At 46.7% G+C, this 22298-nt stretch overlaps 1 protein-coding gene across 3 annotated transcripts in view; it reads right to left on the bottom strand.

Moving 5' to 3' along the window:
• Positions 1-703: 703 nt before the first annotated feature.
• The window catches only part of lrig2 (leucine-rich repeats and immunoglobulin-like domains 2), a 199331-nt gene continuing 177736 nt past the window's right edge, over positions 704-22298 (bottom strand). For all 3 annotated transcript variants that reach the window (XM_070859264.1, XM_070859262.1, XM_070859263.1), the window contains 6 exons: positions 20858-21139; positions 19109-19558; positions 16615-16767; positions 11433-11591; positions 9788-10075; positions 704-7684 (listed from right to left, as the gene is read on the bottom strand). In XM_070859264.1, coding sequence (XP_070715365.1) covers positions 7443-7684; positions 9788-10075; positions 11433-11591; positions 16615-16767; positions 19109-19558; positions 20858-21139 — 1574 coding nt within the window. In that variant the 3' untranslated portion in view covers positions 704-7442. The remainder of the gene's footprint in view (positions 7685-9787; positions 10076-11432; positions 11592-16614; positions 16768-19108; positions 19559-20857; positions 21140-22298) is intronic.

The following is a 22298-nucleotide window of genomic DNA, read 5'->3' as shown; positions in this document are numbered from 1 at the left end:
TGTGAGTTGGGACACGGGGCAGCCGAGTTTTGGATCACCTCTAGTTTACGTAGGGTAGAATGTGGGAGGCCGGCCAAGAGTGCGTTGGAATAGTCAAGTCTGGAGGTAACAAAGGCAGGGATGAGGGTTTCAGCAGCGGATGAGCTGAGGCAGAGGTGGAGACGGGCGATGTTACGGAGGTGGAAATAGGCGGTCCTGGTTATGCTGCGGATGTGTGGTCGCAAGCTCATTTCAGGGTCAAATATGACACCAAGGTTGCAAACAGTCTGGTTCAGCCTCAGACAGAAGTTACCCTGTGTGTGTGTGTGTGTGTGTGGGGGGGGGGAAACAATGCTTCCTAAATGGTCTCGCTTTAAATGTTCAAGATTCTGCCCCCCTGTTCTGGATTCCCAAACCGGAGGAAATATTTTCTCTCTATCTATCCCATCAAATCCCCGTGTCATTTTAAACACCTCGACTGGATTACCCCTCAGCCGTCTAAACTCAAGTGAATACAAGCTCAAGTTCATACAGTGTAATTATAATATAAAACCAACGTATTATATAAATAATGACAGAATGACGTTAGGATAGATTTTAGTTTCCATTCTGTGTGCTGTGGGCCAATTATCTTCCACCTTCTAACCCAATTCACTGGAAACCTTCACCTGGCCACGTACTGTGCCATGAGATCGATTAAAACACTCCACAAACACCCACAAGCTCAGTTTTCCTACTTTTTAATTGTATGCAGAAATACAAGATATTTTACAGAAACACGTTTATTTTACACATGCTTTACAGAATGTACACACGACTGAGGTGAAACAAATATACACAGGCTGTGCACTGCAGGCTTTAACCAACATTACCTGCCCAGAGAACGTTCAGAGCACTGTCGCTGAACAGAGAGGGTTCACAGCGCAGTGCCTGTCGCGAGGGGATTGACAGGACAGTGCTTGCAGAGGATCCAGGGCACAGTATCTGTACGAAGAACATATGTAGCTGTCCCTGTAGAGAGGCTCACAGAACAGTACCACACCCAATACAAGGTTCTATGCCCAAAACGTTAACTCACCCCTTCTCTTGTGTTTCTTCTGCCTTTTTTGGATTTTCTGCATGTGTAGCTCCCCCTTTCCCCCACAGTTCTGTTTTGCAACGAGAACCGGACTCGAGAAGACGATAACCAGGGGGATATCCGATCCGTTGCCACTAAAGGCGGGCAGTGCGGCGGTGCACGGTTATGCTCGAATGTATTGTTCCCCTTAGAGCAGAGAAGACAAGGGGAGATTTGATAGAGGGGTTTAAAATCATGAGGGGTTTAGATAGCGTAAGGAGAAACTGCTGCCAACGGCAGGAATATCCAGAGGGCACAGATTTAAGGTGATTGGCAAAAGAAGCAGAGGCGATACGAGGGAAAACTTTATGCAGAGTATTTGGGATCTGGAACGGGCTGCCTGATAGGGTGGTGGATGCAGATTCAATACTAGCCTTAAATAGGGAACTGGATAAGTACTTGGAGAACAATTACCGGGATGTGGGGAAAGAGTGGGGGAGTGGGACTAACTGGATCGCTCTTCAAACGAGCCGGTGCAGACTCGATGGGCCAAATGGCCTCCTTCTGTGCCGTACTGTTCTATGAACCTCTGCTGTCTAGGTGCAATTGGTCGATTGCTTGCATCCTATACAGTACAGGAGTATAGGGGCTGTCCTTGAGTGAGATGTCCTGAACTGTGTGGGGAACTGCAGAGTGAACGTACACCCCCACTAATCTGCGATGTGTGTTGCTGCATCCGTGAACTACCTTGCATTTCTCTGGCGGGGGGTTTGCTGCTCGACAAACCTCAGCCCCGGGCGGGGGGGGGGGGGGGGTTAATCTATTTCTCCACCCCACCCCCCCACATGCAGGTTAAGCTAAAAAAAAAGACAACCCACAGAAACAAAGATAAGTCGTTCAGCTGATCCTGCTTGTTTTATAGGCACCTCATCTTACTTGCAAAAGTTGAGAAACCGAATCAAAGGGTCAAGACAAAATCTGCAGGCCGCAAACCAGTGTAAAGAGCGAGGGTGATCGTGAACGGGATTCGGTGGCTCCAAGCTCGGGGTGTGCATGCCTGGACATTGGAGGAGAGGAAGGCGCAGCGAGTTCCATTGCTCCGAGGTTCTGGGGAAGAGCGAGTCAAGCACAGGAGACAGAAAAATGAGCTTCACGGCAACAATTCACATTTGGACAGCAGTTTGCAGTGGGAGCCAGGAGCAGGAGGGTGGTTAGGAAAGGTGGGCCACAGGTTGGTTTGAGGATGGAGACGGAGAGAGTTTAATGAAGGCGGAGAGAGATGACTAAAGGTTCCTGCTGCTGGCAGAAAGGAATTGGGGAATGGTCAGAGCTGGAGGTACGAGGAGGGGTGCAAAGGGCAGGAGCAGCGAGGCCAGTGAGGGACAAGAATCAGGACCTCGATATCGAAGAGCGGAGATTTGTAGAGACTAGACTGTGGGGGGGAGAATTGGGCACAAGTTGGTGTTTATGTCGGAGGGGTTTGGGAGGTGGGGGATTGAGTAAACGAAGGCATCAGTGACAGCGGACTAGTATAGGCACATCCATGGGAAGCTGGATAAACACGAGGGAGAAAGGAATAGAAGGATATTGTGATGGGGTGAGACGGAGAGGGGTGGGAGGGGGCTGGTGTGGAGCATAAACACCGGCACGGAGCGGTTGGGCTGAATGGCCTGTTTCTGTGCTGTACACTCTGTGCAAGATATCCCGTATAAAGACAATCTTTATGCATGAAAGCTAGAAACCCGATACCCACCATTCAATCCCCGGCAATTCATTACTGTGGCCTAAACATGCCTGGGGAATGGAGGGTTTCAGTAATAATTCACTGCAGTCAATCTTCAATCACTGGGCACTGAAACGCTCCTTCACACCAAGGGAATAAATCACAGTGCACTACAATTGCTGACAGAATCAGATCAAATAAATGAGTTAATCGTTACCACCGGCTGTCGTGTACAGAAAAAGCCCCAGAATGTTGAACAATTATTAACATTTGTGATCCCGAAATACAGAGAAGATTAACAGTCTATCAAGCGGCAGCTTTCGCCCCAAGAGGTGCACTGGAAAGACCGCGGGCGGTTTGAAGAGTTAGGAGCAGGTAATGCAGGGAACACACACGTCAGGCATGTGTACGGCAGTGTGGTGTTACTGGACCAGTAATAGCGGCCTGGATTAATGATCCAGAGTTCAAATCCCAGCATGGAGGTTCGGAGTTGAATTCCGGCAAAAAAAAAGCTGGCATCAGTAAAAGTGACCGTGGAGTTGTCGTGATGGTTGTAAAAAAACTGCTTGACTAATGTCCCTGAAGGACAGGAACCTGTTGCCTTACTGTTGGGCCTACACGTGACTCCAGTCCCACACTAACATGGTTGACTACTGTAGCAAGCTACTCAATTTTTGAGACAGATTTTTGAACGATAAGAGCCAAGGGTTATGGGGAGCGGGTGGGGGAGTGGAGTTGAGGCCAAGTTCAGATCAGCCATGATCTTATTGAATGGCAGAACGTGTTCAAGGGGCCGAATGGCCGACTCCTGCTCCTATTTCTTATGTTCTGTAATTGCACCCCCATCCCCACCTCCTCGGGGCAACTAACAATGGGCAATGATTTCAAAGACCCCAACACTGCACCAAGCCAGTCTGCAAATACATTTCACAAACTGTTCTCGCAGATTGTGGTATGAATGCCTGAAGAGCATTTCTGAAACACCTTGGAACAGAGGTTAAGAGGTGACTTAATAAGAGGTTTTCAAGATAGTGAGAGATTTTGATGATTTTGGCGAAAGATCGAGGGGCGATGAGGGGAAATTTTTTCACCCAGAGTTGTCGGGTTCTGGAATGCTCTGCCTGAAAAGGTTCTTGAAGCCGATTCCCAAATAATTTTAAAGCAGAATTGGACAGGTACCAGAGGGTCACGGACAAAAAGCAGGGATGTGGGATAAGCACAACTGCACTTTAAAGAGCCGGCACAGGCTCGACCGTCCGAGTGGCCTCCTTCTGTGCTATAGGTATTTAAAAACATCTCTAGTCTTATGTTTCAAGTTAAGCTGCAGCCTACAAACTTGGATTTATCGTATCAAACTAAGATTAGTGGCTCCGATACCTCATCCCAACTCGAGTGACATCTTCAGCCAACACCTGAGAGGTGATTAGAACAGAGATTATAGACTCAAAGTCCTGGGCAAATTAACTTAGTATTAGACTTGCTTCCAGGTGATGGAGGGCGTGAATTATACGAGAAATACAATTAACAAGTAGCAAAGTAATAGTTGTGCTAGAATAGCCCAGTCTGTGCACTGCACAATTAAATGTCAGCACTTAAATGGGTTTGCGGTCTCTTTGACTGACTGTTCTCTGGATGTGGGCGACACTGGAAAGGCATCAAGAATCAAGCACCCGGTGTGAACTGGAGTCACGTGTAAGGCCAGATCAGGTAAGGGGGCAGGGTCCCCTTCGCTGAAGGACATTAGTCAGTCAGTCAGTCAATTAGCTGGGTTTCCCCAATAATCTGGCAGTTTTCATGTTTATTTCTCCTAGTGTTAAACCACAAATTAACAGATTTATTGAATTCAGTCTCAAAAAACTGGTCAGTGTGAGACTGAAGCTGGTTTACTGGTACCAGTAACAGAACCACGAGGCTAATGCACGCACAGAGATTCAGTTCAGACAGTGGCCTTTGGTGCTGGACGTATCCCATGGTAACCGAGGCAAGGCCTGGCGATAGTGTAAGGTGTAGGGCAGGGTCTGGTGCGGCCCCTGAGCCACTACGGTAAGACACCGTCAATCCACTCACAGCTGAAGGAGATTGTTTTGGACCGGGATTACAACTACTCTGAGTTGAAGGCAAAACGACTGACCATTTAATTAACGTTTCTGCAAAGCAACTGCAACCAACAGAGCAGCTACTGTGCTGAAGGGTTTGGGCAGGATTCCACCTCCCGGTTCACACCAGATAAGTCTTGGGTACGACTTGAGAGGCTGAACGGCCTTCTCCTTCCTGTTCTCGTGACTACAAACCAGCTTTGGGAGGCCAGGAGGATGAGCAGTTCGAGCAGCAATGGAAAACTGAAGGGAGAAATTGCAAACTGTGGCGGCACAAGTAGCTATCGTTACAACACACGATTGTGCTACTTCCAGCACGTTAAACTAGTTTGGGGGGGGGGGGCTGCTGTACTTCACTCTGATCAGTTACTGACAGCAGATCCAATGTCGGGGCAGGAAGTTAAGGAACAGGTGCTTATTCAATGGGAGAATTCACAAGTTTCTGAAGCTGGCCAATGGGATGTCAGCCATGTTGTCTGCATGCAGTGTGCCATCTTGCCCTGATATTTCTGCCGCAATTGTGGGATTGCACAAAGCTTTCCAAAATCCTGGGAGGTAACGAAACCTACGGCTTGTGATTAATAGTCCCACAATACCCCGCGTGCACAGCTTTTCATATTTAAAAGTCGGAGAGCCGGCTGCGTGGGAGCTGCAGAGCGCCAGGCGGACACGCAGGTTGAAGGGAACATTTGCCGCGTTATGCACAGAACTGCCCGCGATGCGCGCAGAACAGCTGGAATCGGGGACGGACTATGAATGGCTCCCATTGCCATCGTATTGATCTGTAGTGATTAGGACAGTGATGATTGCACAAAGCTGCAGCTACCAGGACTGATTTTGGACACAGTTCAGATGGTGGAATGGAAGGTGTTGGCCCAGTTATGCAGAGGGCACCTGTACCAATCTCCCACAATAAGCACTCAATCCCACAATTTAAAAAAAACAGGAAACTTATTTACATTATATAAGGCTCTACATTTGAATATATATATATATATATATATATATATTATATATATATATAATATATATATAAAAAAGTTATAAATGCAAGAGTCAATTTATACCAAAGGTTTCAAAATAGACAGAAGATTGTGGCCAGGGGGAAGGTTTCATCAGCTGCACGGAGCTGTTTATGTGTCTGGCCCCCTGGCAGGTTCTCTCCTGTAGGCAACCCACCGAGGGGTCACCACCAGGCCAAAATAAAAAGCTGTATGTATGTTTATGATTACTCTGCCGAGGTTATGCAGTAACACAGGAGGAGAGCGACACTGAGACATGCTGTGCCTGTCGCTCGCTTCCGGGGAAGGGGGTTTGGGAGACGGTGCTTTGGTTGCTGCTCACGCCGTCAACAGACAAGGAACAATCCGGTATCTTTAATCAATGGCTGGCGCTTTCAGATTCACACACTCGCCGCGACTCAAAAACCAGTCGATCTTTTGCGGCTAACCGGCTGTCCAGTGTCAAACCAGAAGGCGCCCAACCTCTCATCTTGCGAGTGAGACGCAGCAGCCAACGTCACCTCGAGCTTGCCCTTGGCTGCACCTTCATTCTTTTCAAAACTCCAAAAGCTTCACAAAACCAGTAATGTTCATAGCAGCAGGAATTGGACACTGGCAGCAATGCAAAGCCCACAATTCAACCAGTGTGTTCCACATCTGTAATGCAGTCCGCTTACTGTAATGGCTCTACATTAGCCGCATTGAGGCTGGAACATGACCAATAACTCAGCGTGGTGCCTGCCTACATAATTCTCTCACTTGGGAGAGAAGAGTAAATGTTCTGTTGGCTGCCACTCTAACTTATTGCTACTGCCTTTGCAAAGAGGGGCTCCTTTTAGAAAGGCTAACTGGGAAGTGAGACTCCGAGCAGCAAAAATGAGCAATCGCATCAATTCAGACGGGAGAACAATTAGACGCGCTTGCCCAGCCAAACGCTGTCCTTGAAGCTGCTACATATTGCAGTGTTGTCACTGAGGTGTCAGCTACATTTTGCACCCCGTGTTCACTTGCACCCGCAGCTCCATTCTAGATCCCGTCGCTCCAAACCTCTTTCTGGAGACCACTCCCAGCCAGGCGAATTACTGGCGGGTATAGCCTGCAATCAGCGGAGGGCAAACATGTGGAGGGCACGAATGAGATGTCAAACAGAAAGACTTCTGCACATTGAAGCATAATTAGCTGGAGTGCGACTTTTTCCTATAGCCAATGTTTTAAGTCAAATTCCATTTTTTATTATGAGATTCCAATAAGTTTACCGATATTTTAGGGATTGCATTCTGCAATTCCAATTGTTCTCCTTGTCTACAAAGTATTGACACTGATGTGTTAAAGTCTCCTCCTAGCACTATTGTATGTACAATGTGTGGCTGGCACTGGGAGAACAAAGGCGCTTGAAATGGAATTATTCCTCCGCTGACTTTAGAAATGTTGGAAAGTAAACGACGATGTGGAGGGTCTGTTAAAAGCCTAATCATAAACATACATATCTGCGGTGCTCCTGGCTAGTGTCGGGGCTTTGAGGTAGTGGGTGAAGGTTCCGTTGCTCAGAGTACCGCCAATGCACTCGTGTTCATTGCACAGACAATCTACGTTGTGGCCCCGTAGGCCTGCACAGCTAGAGTCCGCTCACTACCAGTGCTCTGCTCGAGGCTTTTCTGGCTCAGTCCGCTGTTGGCCACAGGGGGCTCAGACCCGCCCTCTGCCTCGTCCTCGCCATCCGCAAGAGCCCGCGGATTCTCGTGGACAGTCGTGGGCTGCTGTGAGTAAGGGGAATGCGCGTGCAGCCCCGAATCCGCATTCAGACCCCATGGAGGCCGCGGGCAGGATTCTAACAAGGGATACAAAAACAACAGGCAATAAGAAAATCAAAAACACGCCATGTTTCACTTTAAACACAATACATAGGAACAGGAGGAGGTCATTCATCCCCGTGAGGCTGATCCGCCAATCAATGAGATCAGGGGCTGATCTGCATCTTAACTCCATCTACCCGCCATACCCAATAAAAATCAATCAGTTTTGAAATTTTCAATTGACCCCTGGCCTCAACAGCTTCTTGGGGGAGAGAGTTCCAGATTCTCACCACCTTTTGTGTGAAGAAGTGCTTCCAAACATCACCCCTGAATGGCTTGGCTCTAATTCTGCCCCCTTGTTCTGGACCCTCTCACTAGAGGAAATAGTTTATTTCCATCTACCCCATCAACTTCTTTAATCATCTTAAACACCTCGATTAGATCCTCTATAGCCCAGGGTATACAAGCCAACTCTCGGCCCCTCGACTGGCAATGTTGTCAATCATGATAAATTATATAATACGGACAGGATTTACTGTACTGAACCCGTTCACAAAGTCTGAAAGCCCACCAAGTAAACACGGTTACCTCGATAAAAAGACAGACTCATTTACACGTATAGATGGGCAAGGACAAATCTTTAAAAAGCAGGCAACACGAGGGAAGCAGAATTGACTTTAAAAAAATTTGTTCCTGGGATGTGGGCGTCGCTGGCAAGGCCGGCATTTATTGCCCATCCCTAATCACCCCTTGAGAAGGTGGTGGTAAGCCGCCTTCTTGAACCGCTGCAGTCCGTGTGGTGAAGGTGCTCCCACAGTGCTGTTAGGGAGGGAGTTCCAGGATTGTGACCCAGCGACGATGAAGGAACGGCCGATATATTTCCCAGTCAGGATGGTGTGTGACTGGGAGGGGAACGTGGAGGTGGTGGTGTTCCCATGCACCTGCTGCCCTTGTCCTTCTAGGTGGTAGAGGCCGCGGGTTTGGGAGGTGCTGCCGAAGAAGCCTTGGCGAGTTGCTGCAGTGCATCTTGTAGACGGTGCACACTGCAGCCACGGTGCGCCGGTGGTGGAGGGAGTGAATGTTGAAGTGACTGTTGAAAGGTGAAGTGGTTTCACACTAAGAGCTAAAGTGCCAGCGAAACCTGGCTGCAAGAAGCACTGACCTTGGAAGGTCAAACAACCAGAGCAAAGGAAAATTCTCCTCGCAATACGGACACAGCAGCAGTATTGGAAATCCACCGCGACACCTCAAAGGCACAGGTAATTTTAGCTGGGTTGGGAGCAGGACTCCACTTTATACAAATCGCAGGCCGTCACAAAGCATTTTGAATGAATTAGTGTGAAGCAGATGCTGATGTTACATTGGACTCGCATCAGAACTTTCACCAGAAATGTTAATTGTAGAAATTTACAGAAGGAGGCCATTCGGCCCATCGTGTCCGCGCCGGCCGAAAAAGAGCCATCCAGCCTAATCCCACTTTCCAGCTCTCGGTCCGTAGCCCTGTAGGTTACGGCACTTCATGTGCACATCTAAGTACTTTTTAAATGTGGTGAGGGTTTCTGCCTCTACCACCCTTTCAGGCCGTGAGTTCCAGACCCCCACCACCCTCTGGGAGAAGAAATGTTTCATCTCCCCTCTAATACTTCTACCAATTACTTTAAATCTATGCCCCCTGGTAGTTGACCCCTCTAAGGGGAAATAGGTCCTTCCTATCACTCTATCCAGCCCCCTCATAATTTTATACACCTCAATAAGGTCTCCCCTCACCCTCCTCTGTTCCAAAGAAAACAACCCCAGCCTATCCAATCTTTCCTCATAGCTAAAATTCTCCAGTCCTGGCAGCATCCTGGTAAATCTCCTCTGTACCCTCTCCAGTGCAATCACATCTTTCCTGTAATGTGGTGACCATGCTGTGAATTTCCAACATTTTATATGCTTCTATTTTCAGCACTTGCAGTTTTTCTTTTTTTTTAAAAAAAAAGCTCAGTAATGGCAGTGATTAGAGCTGTGTGGCTTCCACTAAACTATGTTTACTGCAAGATGTGGGCTGAAGGTTAGAGAGTCAAATGTCGGCGGTTTTGATTTCTCGATATTCGGGCAGCCGTCGCTGGGCTTTACACGTGGAACGAGCCACTTACCCTTGTGGTGCTGCTGAGCCGCAGTGGCAGGGTTGCCTATCCTGTCGTGGTTTGTTAGATAAACAGACATGTCGGCTTCTGTAATCAGACTGTCTAGGGCCGTGCCCTCGTGCTGAGCGTGCACTGCGAAGCTGTCCTTTGGAAGCTGACCCAGAATGTTGGTCAGAGCCTGCTCCATGGGATCGTCCTCCCCAAGGAACGTGTATGGACAGTACTCTCTGCTCTTTGCGTATATGTTAGCGTTGTCGTAACAATCGGAGCAAATCACCAGCGACCCGGAAGTACCACCTGAAGGCACAGATTTATGGGGTCAAAAATAATCATTTAAGCAACACTCCAGTGACGTTGGCAGGTTGAGCAGTGAGATAGAAAGATCGACATTTATCTTGTGTGCCTCAGGATGTTGGCATGCACCTCAAACAGAATGAATTATTTTGGAGCAACTTTCACTCTTGCAACATTGGCAAACGCAGCAACCATTTTGTACACAAGATCTCTCGTCTTTTAAGTCAGAAGGTCATGGGCTTAAGTCCCACATAATCTGGGCATTGAGGGAGTGCTGCACTGTCGGAGGCGTCGTCTTTCGGCAGAGTCATTAAAACCGAGGCACCGTCTGCCCTCCCAGGTGGATGTAAAAAGATCCCATGGCACTATTTCGAAGAGGAACAGGGGAGATCTCCTCGGTGTCCAGGGGTCAATATTTATCTCTCAACCATCACAAACAAATTATCCGGTTATTGCTGTTTGTGGGAGCTTGCTGTGCGCAAATTAGTTGCCACATTTCCGACATCACAATATTGATTACACTTCAAAATATTCCATCGGCTGTAAGGCGCTTTGGGATGTTGAGGACGTAAAAGGCGCTATATAGATGCAAGTCTTTACTTTCAAACAGCAATGAGCAATTATATTGTTTTGTCAATGTTGGTTGAGGCTGTGTGTTGGTCAGGGCACTGGGGGAGATGCCCTGCTCTTCAAATAGTGCCTTGAGATCTTATACATCCACCCAGATTCAGTTACACGTCTCATCCAAAAGACGGCACCCTCCGACAACGCAGCACTTCCCCAGTACTGCAGTGGAGAGTCAGCCTAGATTATGTGCTCAACTCCTCGAGTAAGGCTTAAACCCATAAGTTTCTGACCAGAGATGAGAATGCTAGAAAATGAGCCAAGCAGACACAGCATAGGAAAGAATAACCCTGCATTAGAATACTGTTAGATGCTGGGGGGGCTGCATCCCCTGGCTGGGGGAGGGGGGTTTGGCCATTTGGGACTGGATGGGGAGGAATTTCTTCACTCGGAGGGTTGTGGGTCTTTGGAGTTCTCGGCCCCGGAGGTCAAATCGTTGGGAGCATTTGAGGTGGAGATAGATTTTTGGACTCTAGGAAAATCAAGCGATACGGGGATCGGGCGGGAAAGTGAAGTTGAGGTCAAAGATCAATCACAATCTTATTGAATGGCGGAGCTGGCTCAAGGGGCCATGCAGCCATCTCTTGCTTGTAATTCTTATGTTCTTATGTAATAACCTTGTACGGACTTGGTACAGAGTTCTCTGGGCTGAATGGTCTTCTCTTGCACTGATTTTTACGTTCCAAGCATGTACCCGGTACCCATCCCAAACGTAAGCAGCGCCTGTAAAGCATACCTGGGTTGGCCTGCTGGGCAAGTCCTTCACGAGGCTCGCTCGGGTGGAAGCTACTCCTTCCTGCGTACAAGGTTCCCATCCTCCCGTGCAGGTTTGTTGTGAGGGGGGTGGTCAGGATGTCAGCGTCGGTCTCACTCCCAGTGTCTACGTAGCAAATACCTATTGGGTGAAAGCACAGAGTTTCAAGCCTAAATTAGCACGGTTCAAGCCTAAATTAGCATCGGAACAGGAGGAGGCCATTCAGCCCCTTGAGCCTATCCCATTGAAAGTGTTAAAATCATTAGTATTAGCGTGTCGGAATTTTTAAAAAACGAGACTACGCTCACTTACTTGTCAAAAGAAAACTTAAAAATTGATTACATTGGGTTGAAAGATACTAAATGCCTTTTAAAAAAAGGCCTGGTGGGTTTCTCGAGGCTATAGGCTGGGGGAAGCATCGCCCTCGTTTTCCTTTGTGTAGAATCTTATTTTAAATGACGTTAAAGTTTCTAGCTCAGTGAGAGATTTAATTAAAAGATTGGCAGTACAGTATTTGAATTGGGATTTTGAGATATTTTAGGTGATTCTCCTTGATAAACATTTTGGTTGTATTGGAAAATCTTTGGTTTGGAAACCTTTTTAAAAGAAATAATTCTAAACAGTTTAGGAATAAAATACTAAAAAGTTTGGAAACAATCTAAAAATGCCATTTTCTCTGATGTGAGACAGAAATGCCGTTTGGGGGAAGACAAGATAAGATATGGAAGTAGCCTTGGAAATGATTTGCGAGAACTTGAATTGCGAGCACTTGTAGGTTAAGATAAGTGATTAGTTTATAAACTGTTTTTGAATATAGGAAACCAGACAATCCTGGCCAGAATTACTACCCATGATACTAATGAGGTTTCGCACCACACCAAATCGAACGACAGGATTAACCCTTTATGAGCTAATGACTGGACAAGCAATGAAGTTACCCGAGGGGATAGTTACAGGAGAGGCAGAATTAGGACCATTACGAGATAGAATCAGGAAGTATGTGATGGAATTGAGTAAGCAGCTTGAAAGAGATGCGGCAGGAAATAAAAGCTAGACAAAGGGACGAAGATAAAGATAAAGGGACAAAACCTTTGGCGGTAGTGCCAGAGGTTGGAGCGAAGATAATGGTTAGCAAATTGCCAGGAAAACCTGGATTCGCCCCACGATGGAGCGAACCATATGAAGTATGAATCAGTGGTGACATATGTGCGTGTATAAATATGAACGGTGGGGACCGATGGAAACATTGGTCCCAGCTGAAAGAATTTAAGGGTACGGCTGATGGTGGAACCCAAGATACTCCCAGTAATCTACTCCTTAAAGTACGCCTTGGAGTATAAGGAGTGGAGAGATGCATTGATAGATGGACTTTTCGGGGGACTAGGATTAATATTTGCAATTCTAGGGGTACTTGCCATAATGAAATGGATCTGGGAAAGGTCACATGTCCGGAGAAACGGTGCAAATGATCCGATAGAAGTAGAAATGGTAAGAATCTAACTAAAAACCTGGAATATCCAGGATGTGTTTTATCAACAGAATGGATATAAATGTGATCTCCACCGCCCTTATGATTCTACAAAGACAAGCTACAAGGCTGCCCCTAGGGGGCCCAAAAGCACATACCCACACCGGAGGGTACAACAACTACGTAAAGCAGCGAGTGTCAGGAGCGTTTATCTTGAAGCCACAAGATGAGTGGGTAACAAAATGTTACCTGAATATTAACAAAATGTTACTGAATATTGTAAACCTGAATATTGTAAATCAGGAAAGAGCGTGGTAGTTGAACCTGGAACAGAAGTAATAGTACATTGTCCGGACCCAGACAGGGACATGGTCTTAGAGCCGTCCTGGTTAAAAGCCATAGAATGGGTCATGTGTCAGGAAGAGGGAAAGTGTTCAGGTCCAGCATTGGTGATTTATTGGCAAAAACCTATAGTCACAAGCCCAGGACCAACAACACTACCACCAGTTACTTGCCCTCTCGTTACTGAAGGCCCGCCCGGCGGGTTGGTGACGAGATCAGAGGGAATGTCGTTATTTGACAATGTGCAGCATGAAATGTTACCTGTGACCAGAAATTTAACAGACCTATACCTGCCAGAAAAGTGTAGCCCCAAGACTAAAGCGTTGTATACACGGTTGCTAAGACACATCCTGAGAAAAGCTAGTGACGTATCAGGAGCGAGGGAGTATCACAAGCAGCTGAGACACAAATGAGGAAGACAGAGGAGATCTATAGGGAATGACATACTAACTGGAGTAAATACAGGGACACATCTAGTAAATGCACTAGATATATAGGCGATCCAAGCAGGAGTAGATAATTTGAGGGGAACGATGGAGGTCCCAATGAGGAAACAGGCCGGGATAGGAAAAGCAGCTTCAGAGTTAGGATCTAAAACATCCAAAATACTGCTAGAGGGTATATCGTATTGGAAGGCCATGCACGAACAATTAACAAGCTAAAAAAGCAGGAATGAGGACGATGCCGAGGACAGGAAAAGAGAGACAGGTCATGCCTATGGGGGATAGATGATTGGTCAGGTGAGACACAATATGGATCAGATACAAACTGGGCGAGTTCTAAATTGGATAAATAGCACCCAGTTGAAAGAAATGGCACAGCATACTGGGCCATTAGACGCCTGCACCCTGAAAGGAATGACTAGGGTGCATGCGGTTACAGGAGGATGTAAGGGGAAACAAACCCCTATGGTAGGGATAATACTAGTGATCCCCATAATAAACCAAGGCTCGTATCCTCAATATGAAGTTATAGGGATAATACGAGGGGAAGAGTACATCTGCCATTACCCGATGGACCAGTATGCGATCAAAAAGAATGGAAAGATAAGGGGAATATCTTTATCCGGGTGCTGGAGAGAAGGAAGCCTAACTATATGTCCTCACCCAGTGGGAGACGGGAGCAAAGATAGCTGCGAGTTTGACAATACTACGGAAGGATGTATCATTGGAATAAGCCCTGCCTGAAGCAAACCCACACATTATGCCTATTAAGGATGAGGAGAATATTGTGGTAACTAGCCTGGGAACTTACGATTATGGAGGCTGGACTTGTAACATTACAATGCCTAACTTTTGCTTTACTCCCAGAGTGTTGGTGGCGGTGGGACGAGCACGCATGACATATATACACGCCAGGAAGACAATGACATTAAATATAAGCGATGAGATTGAGCAAAATATTGATGATTACATGAAAGAGCGAGCGCCACCAATTCCAGTTATCTGAAGATTTAACCGAGCTCAAAGGACCAGTAAGCAATAACATAAAAAAATATAATGAGCTAAAGGTTAAAGGCAAAGAACTGGACAGTGAAATAAAGGATAACCTGAAAAACCCGCCTTGGTACTCGAGACTATGGAATTGGGGAATGAACGTTTAAAACAACTCCATGGATAAGGATCCTTTCACATACCCCAGTGGCAGTACAGATAGTAATAGTCTTGAGTTGGTTGATGAGGTTATGTAACAAGTATAATAAACGAGAAGAAGTTTACCCAAGCAAAGCTACAAGCTAGGGAACAGGTCAAATTGCTGCAGAATGAATACCTGATATGATTTGTGGGTGCTCCCAACCTATCGGCTGATCACCGAGACTGGAGCGGAGTACACGTGAATCAAACAAGGCGAATAATTGGTCACGTTGGGTTAGATTAACCATATGACCAAAGGGGGGATTGAAGAGGTTAAAATCATTAGTATTTCTAAAAGTATTGTAGCTGAGCTTGTAATTCTCAGGAATGTAGTGTGTGATGGGAAAGCAGGCTTATCGTGGGGAGGCAAGCTGTGGGAACGGGTGGCTCACATAGCATGGTACGAGATAATAATACAAACACTCCAGTTTGTCTGTCATTAATCAAGGACGCATAGGTCTGGGAACAAGTTCTTTAAAAATAATGATTTTCCGGGCTGTATTCTTGCTTCAACAGTGTTTGAACGGAATAGACCGCCCAGCTTCATACTTTCGTGCAACAAAAGAATTGCATTTTTATTTTAACTAATCAGAGAAGAGACGCACGGAAGTAACAATGAGATTGTATGTAGCAATGAAATTGTTGTAACTAGGCAAGGACTTGACGTGTTAGGGGAAACAACCAATGGAAAACTTCCGCACGTATGCTTCATGATTTTGTATGTATTTTGAATGTATAAAAATAGCAGCCCTGAAGCTGCTCGGGGAGAACAGCTGGTTTGGGTCACCGAGTTACTGAACTCGTGTAGAAGCTGTCTCTCCCTCGATCCGAGTATTTTATAATAAACGGTTCTTTTCTCTGAAACAGACCGCGTTGAGTATCTTTGTAATACTCCACAACACCGTCATTTAATTCAGTCACTACAATCCAGAATGCATTACTAGACATGTCTAACTAGCCTCCTCCCCTGCCCAGATATGTCCCAATGCCCAGGGCACCGCACAAGACCAGACGATATAGTTCCATAACATTTTCACCAATACATCGAGGCTAGAATACACTTAAAACAAAGGCACGTGTGGACCACAAGCACCGGCACAGACCAGTTGGGCCAAATGGCCTATTTCTGTGCTGTAAATTCTATGTAAAACAGTCAAGGCACATCAATAGCAACTGTATTATGTCACCAAAACCGAGTTAACAACACACTGCAACTGGAACAGAATTCCCTTCCAGAAGCTGGTGTAAGCCGTTTGGCCCAACAAGCCTGATGGATTTTCTTGGATCAACCCCAACTCCCCACCCTATCCCTCAGTCCCATCTCTCTCGAGATTGTCTCGTGCACCTATCTACACTGCTTCAATGTCCTTCCCTGGTAACCCATTCCACATCGCGATTGCTCTTTGAGCCAAGGGATGTGGGGATAGTGGGGAAGGTAGAGTTGAGGTAGATCAGCCATGGTCTTATTGAAATGGCGTAGCAGGCTTGAGGAGCCGAATGGCCGACTCCTGCTCCTATTTCTTATGTTCTTTGGGTAGAAAGGTTCCTCTCTTACATATAACTGCCACAATTTTCCCTTCCGTCCCCCGATACTTGAACCTGTTGCCGATAGCCAGGAGCACCCCCCCTCCACCTCCGCCCCAGAATGGTGTGGCACCCCAAGCCGGGCTCACCATCCCAACAAACCCGGGCGCAGAGCAGCAGAGGCACCTTTACTCACCATCGGTTCCTTTGTGTACGTAGCCATGGGCAGTAGATGCCATGAGCTGTTGGTGGCTACCAGCCTCCGAGTTGCTGTAGCCTTCCTGCGGCTCGGACAGAGTTCCTTGGGAGGACAGATAGCTTGGAATGTCGGCAGGTAAATTCATTTCATCTGGCGGGGGGGGGGGGGGGGGGGAAAAGAACAAACTTGTTAAAACATTCCACTTAGCAATAAACTCAACTTAAGCCCAGCTATTCATGTTGTACCTGAAGGAACTCTTTCTCTACAATACAGGTATTTAATTCACTGAACAAATATTTTGTTGGTCTTATTCCAATAAATAACCAAGTTTACACGACAGCATGTATCTTGGCAGATGCTTACTGTAGACATGGCGCTATATTGGTACATGGCGTTCTTAAACAAGAAGCATTCATTACAAGGGTCAGCAGACAAGAGTACCAAGGCTACTTTATACGTCTCCTCCAATTCTGCCCTCTTGAGCATCCCTGATTATAATTGCTTAACCATTGGTGGCCGTGCCTTCAGCCGCCTGGGCCCCAAGCTCTGGAACTCCCTCCCTAAACCTCTCCCTTTAAAACGCTCCTTAAAAACTCTCTTTGACCAAGCTTTTGGTCACCTGCCCTAATTTCTCCTTATGGGGCTCGGTCTCATAATACTCCTGTTGAAGGCGCTATATAAATACAAGTTGTTGAAGTTGTTTTGTTTCATTGCACAAGGGGAGTCAAAACCTAATTTTAGACTCCAACAACACACTTCAGGTTAGCAGTGCGGCATAACTGGACCAGGGTTTGCAAATAAAAACAGTAAGTCTTCAGCACCTGAAGAGTAAGATGGTTGGTCAACATCTCAGGTGTAGGCCCGTTGCTGCTTTGACCCACTCGGACTGAAGTTTGAAGAGTCTGCATCAGTCCTCTTAACCCTAGTGTCTTGTAATAGCTCAGAGGGCACGGATATCTATTAAAAGTCTGCACACACTACCTATTCCCCAAATGATTATAAATCCCTACGTCCACGTTTATAGCAGGAGGCTTCAAGGGGATACAGACAGGCTCAGTGAGTGGGCAAGAACATGACAAATAGAATATAATGTGGAGAAATGTGAAGTTATCCACTTTGGTGGGAAAAACAGAAAAGCAGAGTATTTTTTAAAATGGTGAGAGATTGGGAAATGTTGGTGTTCAGAGGGACTTGGGTGTCCTTCTACACCAATCACTGAAAGTTAACATACAGGTACAGCAAGCAATTAGGAAAGCAAATGGTATGTTGGCCTTTATTACAAGAGGATTTGAGTATAAGAGTAAAAATGTATTACTGTAATTATACAGGGCCCTGGTGAGACCACACCTGGAGTATTGTGTACAGTTTTGGTCTCCTTACCCAAGGAAGGATATACTTGCCATATAGGGAGTGCGACAAAGGTTCACCAGACTGATTCCTGGGATGGGGGATTGTCCTCGGAGGAGAGATTGAGTGAATCTTTGGAATTCTCTATCCCAGAGGGCTGTGGATGCTCAGTCATTGAGTATATTTAAGACAGAGATCGATAGATTTTTGGATAGTAAGGGATTCAAAGTATATGGGGATAGTACAGGAAAGTGGAGTTGAGGTAGAAGATCAGCCATGATCTTATTGAATGGCCGACTCCTGCTCCTAATTCTTGTGTATATAAACGAGTTGTAATTACACTTTCCTATCTGCGGAGGCGCTGCTGTACCACCACTGGCAATTATAATGTGACATGTTTACATGGACAACTTTTAAAAATTAATTGCTGAGATGTAGGCGTCGCTGGCAAGGCTGGCATTTATTGCCCATCCCTAATTGGCTTTGAGAAGATGGTGGTGAGCCGCCTTCTTGAACTGCTGCAGTCCGTGTGGTGAAGGTGCTCCCACAGTGCTGTTAGGGAGAGAGTTCCAGGATTTTGACCCAGCGCCGATGAAGGAACGGCCGATATATTTCCCAGTCAGGACGGTGTGTGACTGGGAGGGGAACGTGGAGGTGGTGGTGTTCCCATGCACCTGCTGCCCTTGTCCTTCTAGGTGGTAGAGGTCGCGGGTTTGGGAGGTGCTGCTGAAGAAACCTTGGCGAGTTGCTGCAGTGCATCTTGTAGATGGTGCACGCTGCAGCCACGGTGCGCCGGTGGTGGAGGGAGTGAATGTTGAAGGTGGTGGATGGGGGACCGATCAAGCGGCTGCTTTGTCCTGGATGGTGTCAAGCTTCTTGAGTGTTGTTGGAACTGCACTCATCCAGGCAAGTGGAGAGTATTCCCTCACACTCCTGACTTGTGCCTTGTAGATGGTGGAAAGGCTTTGGGGAGTCAGGAGGTGAGACACTCGCTGCAGAACACCCAGCCTCTTGTTGCCACAGTATTTATGTGGCTGGTCCAGTTACGTTGCTGGTCCATTATAAATGGGACATAGGAAGTTACGATGGAAATACAGGACTTTATACACACACACACACACACACAATTTGAAGCCTGCCCCACCTGTGTTTGTAATACTGTAGTCCTCACTCTTCCGTCTCATGTGGTAGATGACGATCACCCAGACCAGAGATGTGCCCACCACACAAACCACCACCACTATGATCACGATTCCAATGGTGGTCCAGCCGTCCTCCTCAAAGACCGAGTTTTTATGCATAGAGTTGCAGTTGGAGGTTGGGATCACGCTGAGGTAAATGTGACCGCGCTCCGTCCCCAGCGTGTTGGACATGACGCAGGTGTATTTCCCAACGTCCTCTGGGCCAGCATCCACGATAATCAGAAGCTGGTTGGCAGCGGCAAAGAAGTGCCTCTCCGTCACGGTTAGTGGGCCGTCGTCCTTGGTCCAGTTCAGGCGCGGAGTGGGACTGCCGCCAGCAATGCACTGCAAGACAGCAGTCTCTCCTCTGGCAACAGTCCGGTCTTCTAATGGCCGCACAAACGAAGGAGTTTCTGCGGTGGGGGAGGAGACAGAAAGAAGGAAGTGTCAATTAACCAGGTTAGTGCAGCCGGCTGACATTCCCAAGCTCCTTAGCTGCAAGCTCCAGGCAGCCACTCTGCAGCTGGCATGAACATCAGTGCTGTGGGTCAGAGGACAACTTCAGTCCACAGGTCAGTGAAATTGTCACTGCAGTGGACAGACACTCTGAACCAGAACTAAACCGTAGCACTGTAGGAGTGGGGCAGAGGCGGGGTGGGGTGAAAGGCTCCACAAGTTTCCACTGCCAGCTAGAAAAATAAAGAACATTAACTTTGGTCAAGGAATTTCAGTTCACTTTGTCATATTCAGCAAAATCCACTCACAGCCTTGGTCACAGCCACAAGAAACCCAATATGCAAAGTGAGAATTAGTCTTCCATAACCACCTCCCACCCAATACACAATCTGTTCTAATCTTGGATTATCATGCACAATAAATAGCACATCAACGGTATTCTAAGACTTTACGCATGAAACTCTTGGCTCGTTACGCGTTACACAGTACTTGTCGCACAGAAACAGGCCATTCAGCCCAACCGCTCCCTGCCGGGGTTTATGCTCCACACCAGCCCCCTCCCACCCCTCTCCATCTCACCCCATCACCATAACCTTCTTTTCCTTTCTCCCTCATGTGTTTATCCAGCTTCCCCTTAAATACATCGATACTATTCACCTCAACCACTCCCAGTGGCAGCGAGTTCCACATTCTCACCATTCTCTATGTAAAGAAGTTTCTCCTGAATTCCCAATTGGATTTATTAGCCATAATCTTATATTTATGGCCACTAGTTTTGGATTCACCTGCAAGTGCAAACATCTTCTCTATGTCTGCCCTTTCATAATCTCGACCTCGATCAGGTCATCCCTCAGTCTTCTGGTTTCTAGAGAAAAGAGCCCCGGCCTGTTCAATTTTTCCTGATAGTTATGACCTCTGCTCTGGAATCATTCGAGTAAATCTGTGTTGCACTTTCCCAGGTCTCTATATCCTTTTTATAGTAGGGAGACCAGAACTGTGCACAGTGCTCCAAGTGTGATGCAACCAAGGTTCGATACAAGCTTGACATCATTTCTCTACTTTTCAATTCTATCCCTCTAGAAATGAACCCCACAGCTTTGTTTGCTTTTTTTGTGGCCTTATTAACCTGCATCGGGACTTTTAGTGATTTGTGTACCCACTATTGCTCCTCTACCCCATTCATATGCTTATTTTCCCAAGCAGCATGTGGTCACCCTCCATGTTAACAGCAGGTTTCACTAAAGCCAAGCTCTCACCTAGAATGGTTAGCGTGGCATTGGCAGAAATGACCCCAGCCGTGTTTTGGGCCATACAGCTGTACATGCCCATGTCCTCGATCTTCACGTTGGCAATGAAGAAGACATCGTCCTCTGGCATGACGTGCATACGCCGCTCCCGTGCCGCTGGGAAGTCCGTACCGCCATCTTTCTGCCAAGCGATCTGTGGCATCGGATGGCCTCCTGCGGCACACTCCAGCCGCGCCATGGCGCCTGTCCGGATCGTTAAATCCATGGGGGTTTTCATAAACGAGGGGAGCTCTAATAGGAACAAAACAAGGAGATTATGAAAACAGCTTGCATTTATACAGCACCTTTAATGTAATAAAACGTCCCGCCTTTAACATAGTAAATCGTCCCAAGACGCTTCACAGGAGTATTAAAAGATAAAAAAGTTGACACTGAGCCACCCAAGTGGAAATTAGCGCAGGTGACCAAAAGTTTTGTCAAAAAGGTAGGTTTTAAGGAGCGTCTTGAAGGAGGAAAGCCAGGTAGAGAGGTTTAGGGAGGGAGTTCCAGAGCTTGGGGCCTCGGCAACAGAAGACACGGCCACCAATAGTTGAGCAATTATAATCAGGGATGTTCAAGAGGGCAGAATTAGAATTAAGGAGATATTCGGACAGGTTGGTCAGAGATGGGTTTTAAGGGGCATAAAGGAGGAGAGGCAGAGAGGTTTAGGGAGGGAATTCCAGAGCTTGGGGCCCAGGCAGCTGAAGGCTTGGTCGCCAATGCTGGAGCGATTATAATTGGGAATGTGCAAGAGGCCAGAACTGGAGGAGCAGAGATCTCGGAGGGTTGTAGAGCTGGAGGTGGTTATGGACAGGGAGGCTGAATAAACTCTACTGCTGTAACATCGTCAAAGAAGGGACAGGAAAATAATCCGCACAAGCCAAACTAATATAAAACATTTCTGGTTGCAAAAATAAGATAGGTACCAAGTTGACTGGAATATTAGTGCAATTATCTCTTCACTATTCAATATAAAGTTTATCAGGGAAAACTAAAACTGTGTTTATAACATTCTACTTGTTCATTCTCCTGAGGCATCACACGTGGGGAATCAAGACCAAGTGTAGGCTGCAGGGGATGACCCAAAGCTAAACCTAGAGTCTATTGACCTGGATTTCAACAAAGTGCATAATTCCTGAAAACTAGGAAGAACTGCTCAGTCAGCTGACCGTTATCCAGGGTCCGCATAAAATCGGAGCGGAATGTTGATCTGTTTTACGAGTTTTTGTTCTGAGTGGGTTAGAGAGCTGGGATTATTTAATTCCTCCATTTTAAAAGCATATAATCTGTCTCTTTTTATATTTCTATTATAAAGAAAGATTTGGATTTCACAACCACTGGACGTCTCAAAGCACTTTACAGCCAATGAAGTACTTTTGGAATGTAGTTGCTGTTGTAATGTGGGAAACAC

This window comes from Pristiophorus japonicus, chromosome 17 (assembly GCF_044704955.1).
Source record: "Pristiophorus japonicus isolate sPriJap1 chromosome 17, sPriJap1.hap1, whole genome shotgun sequence".
In the NCBI taxonomy this organism is placed as follows: domain Eukaryota; kingdom Metazoa; phylum Chordata; class Chondrichthyes; family Pristiophoridae; genus Pristiophorus; species Pristiophorus japonicus.
Note: the sequence above shows the minus strand (reverse complement) of the source record. Positions and strands in the feature narration are given on the sequence as shown.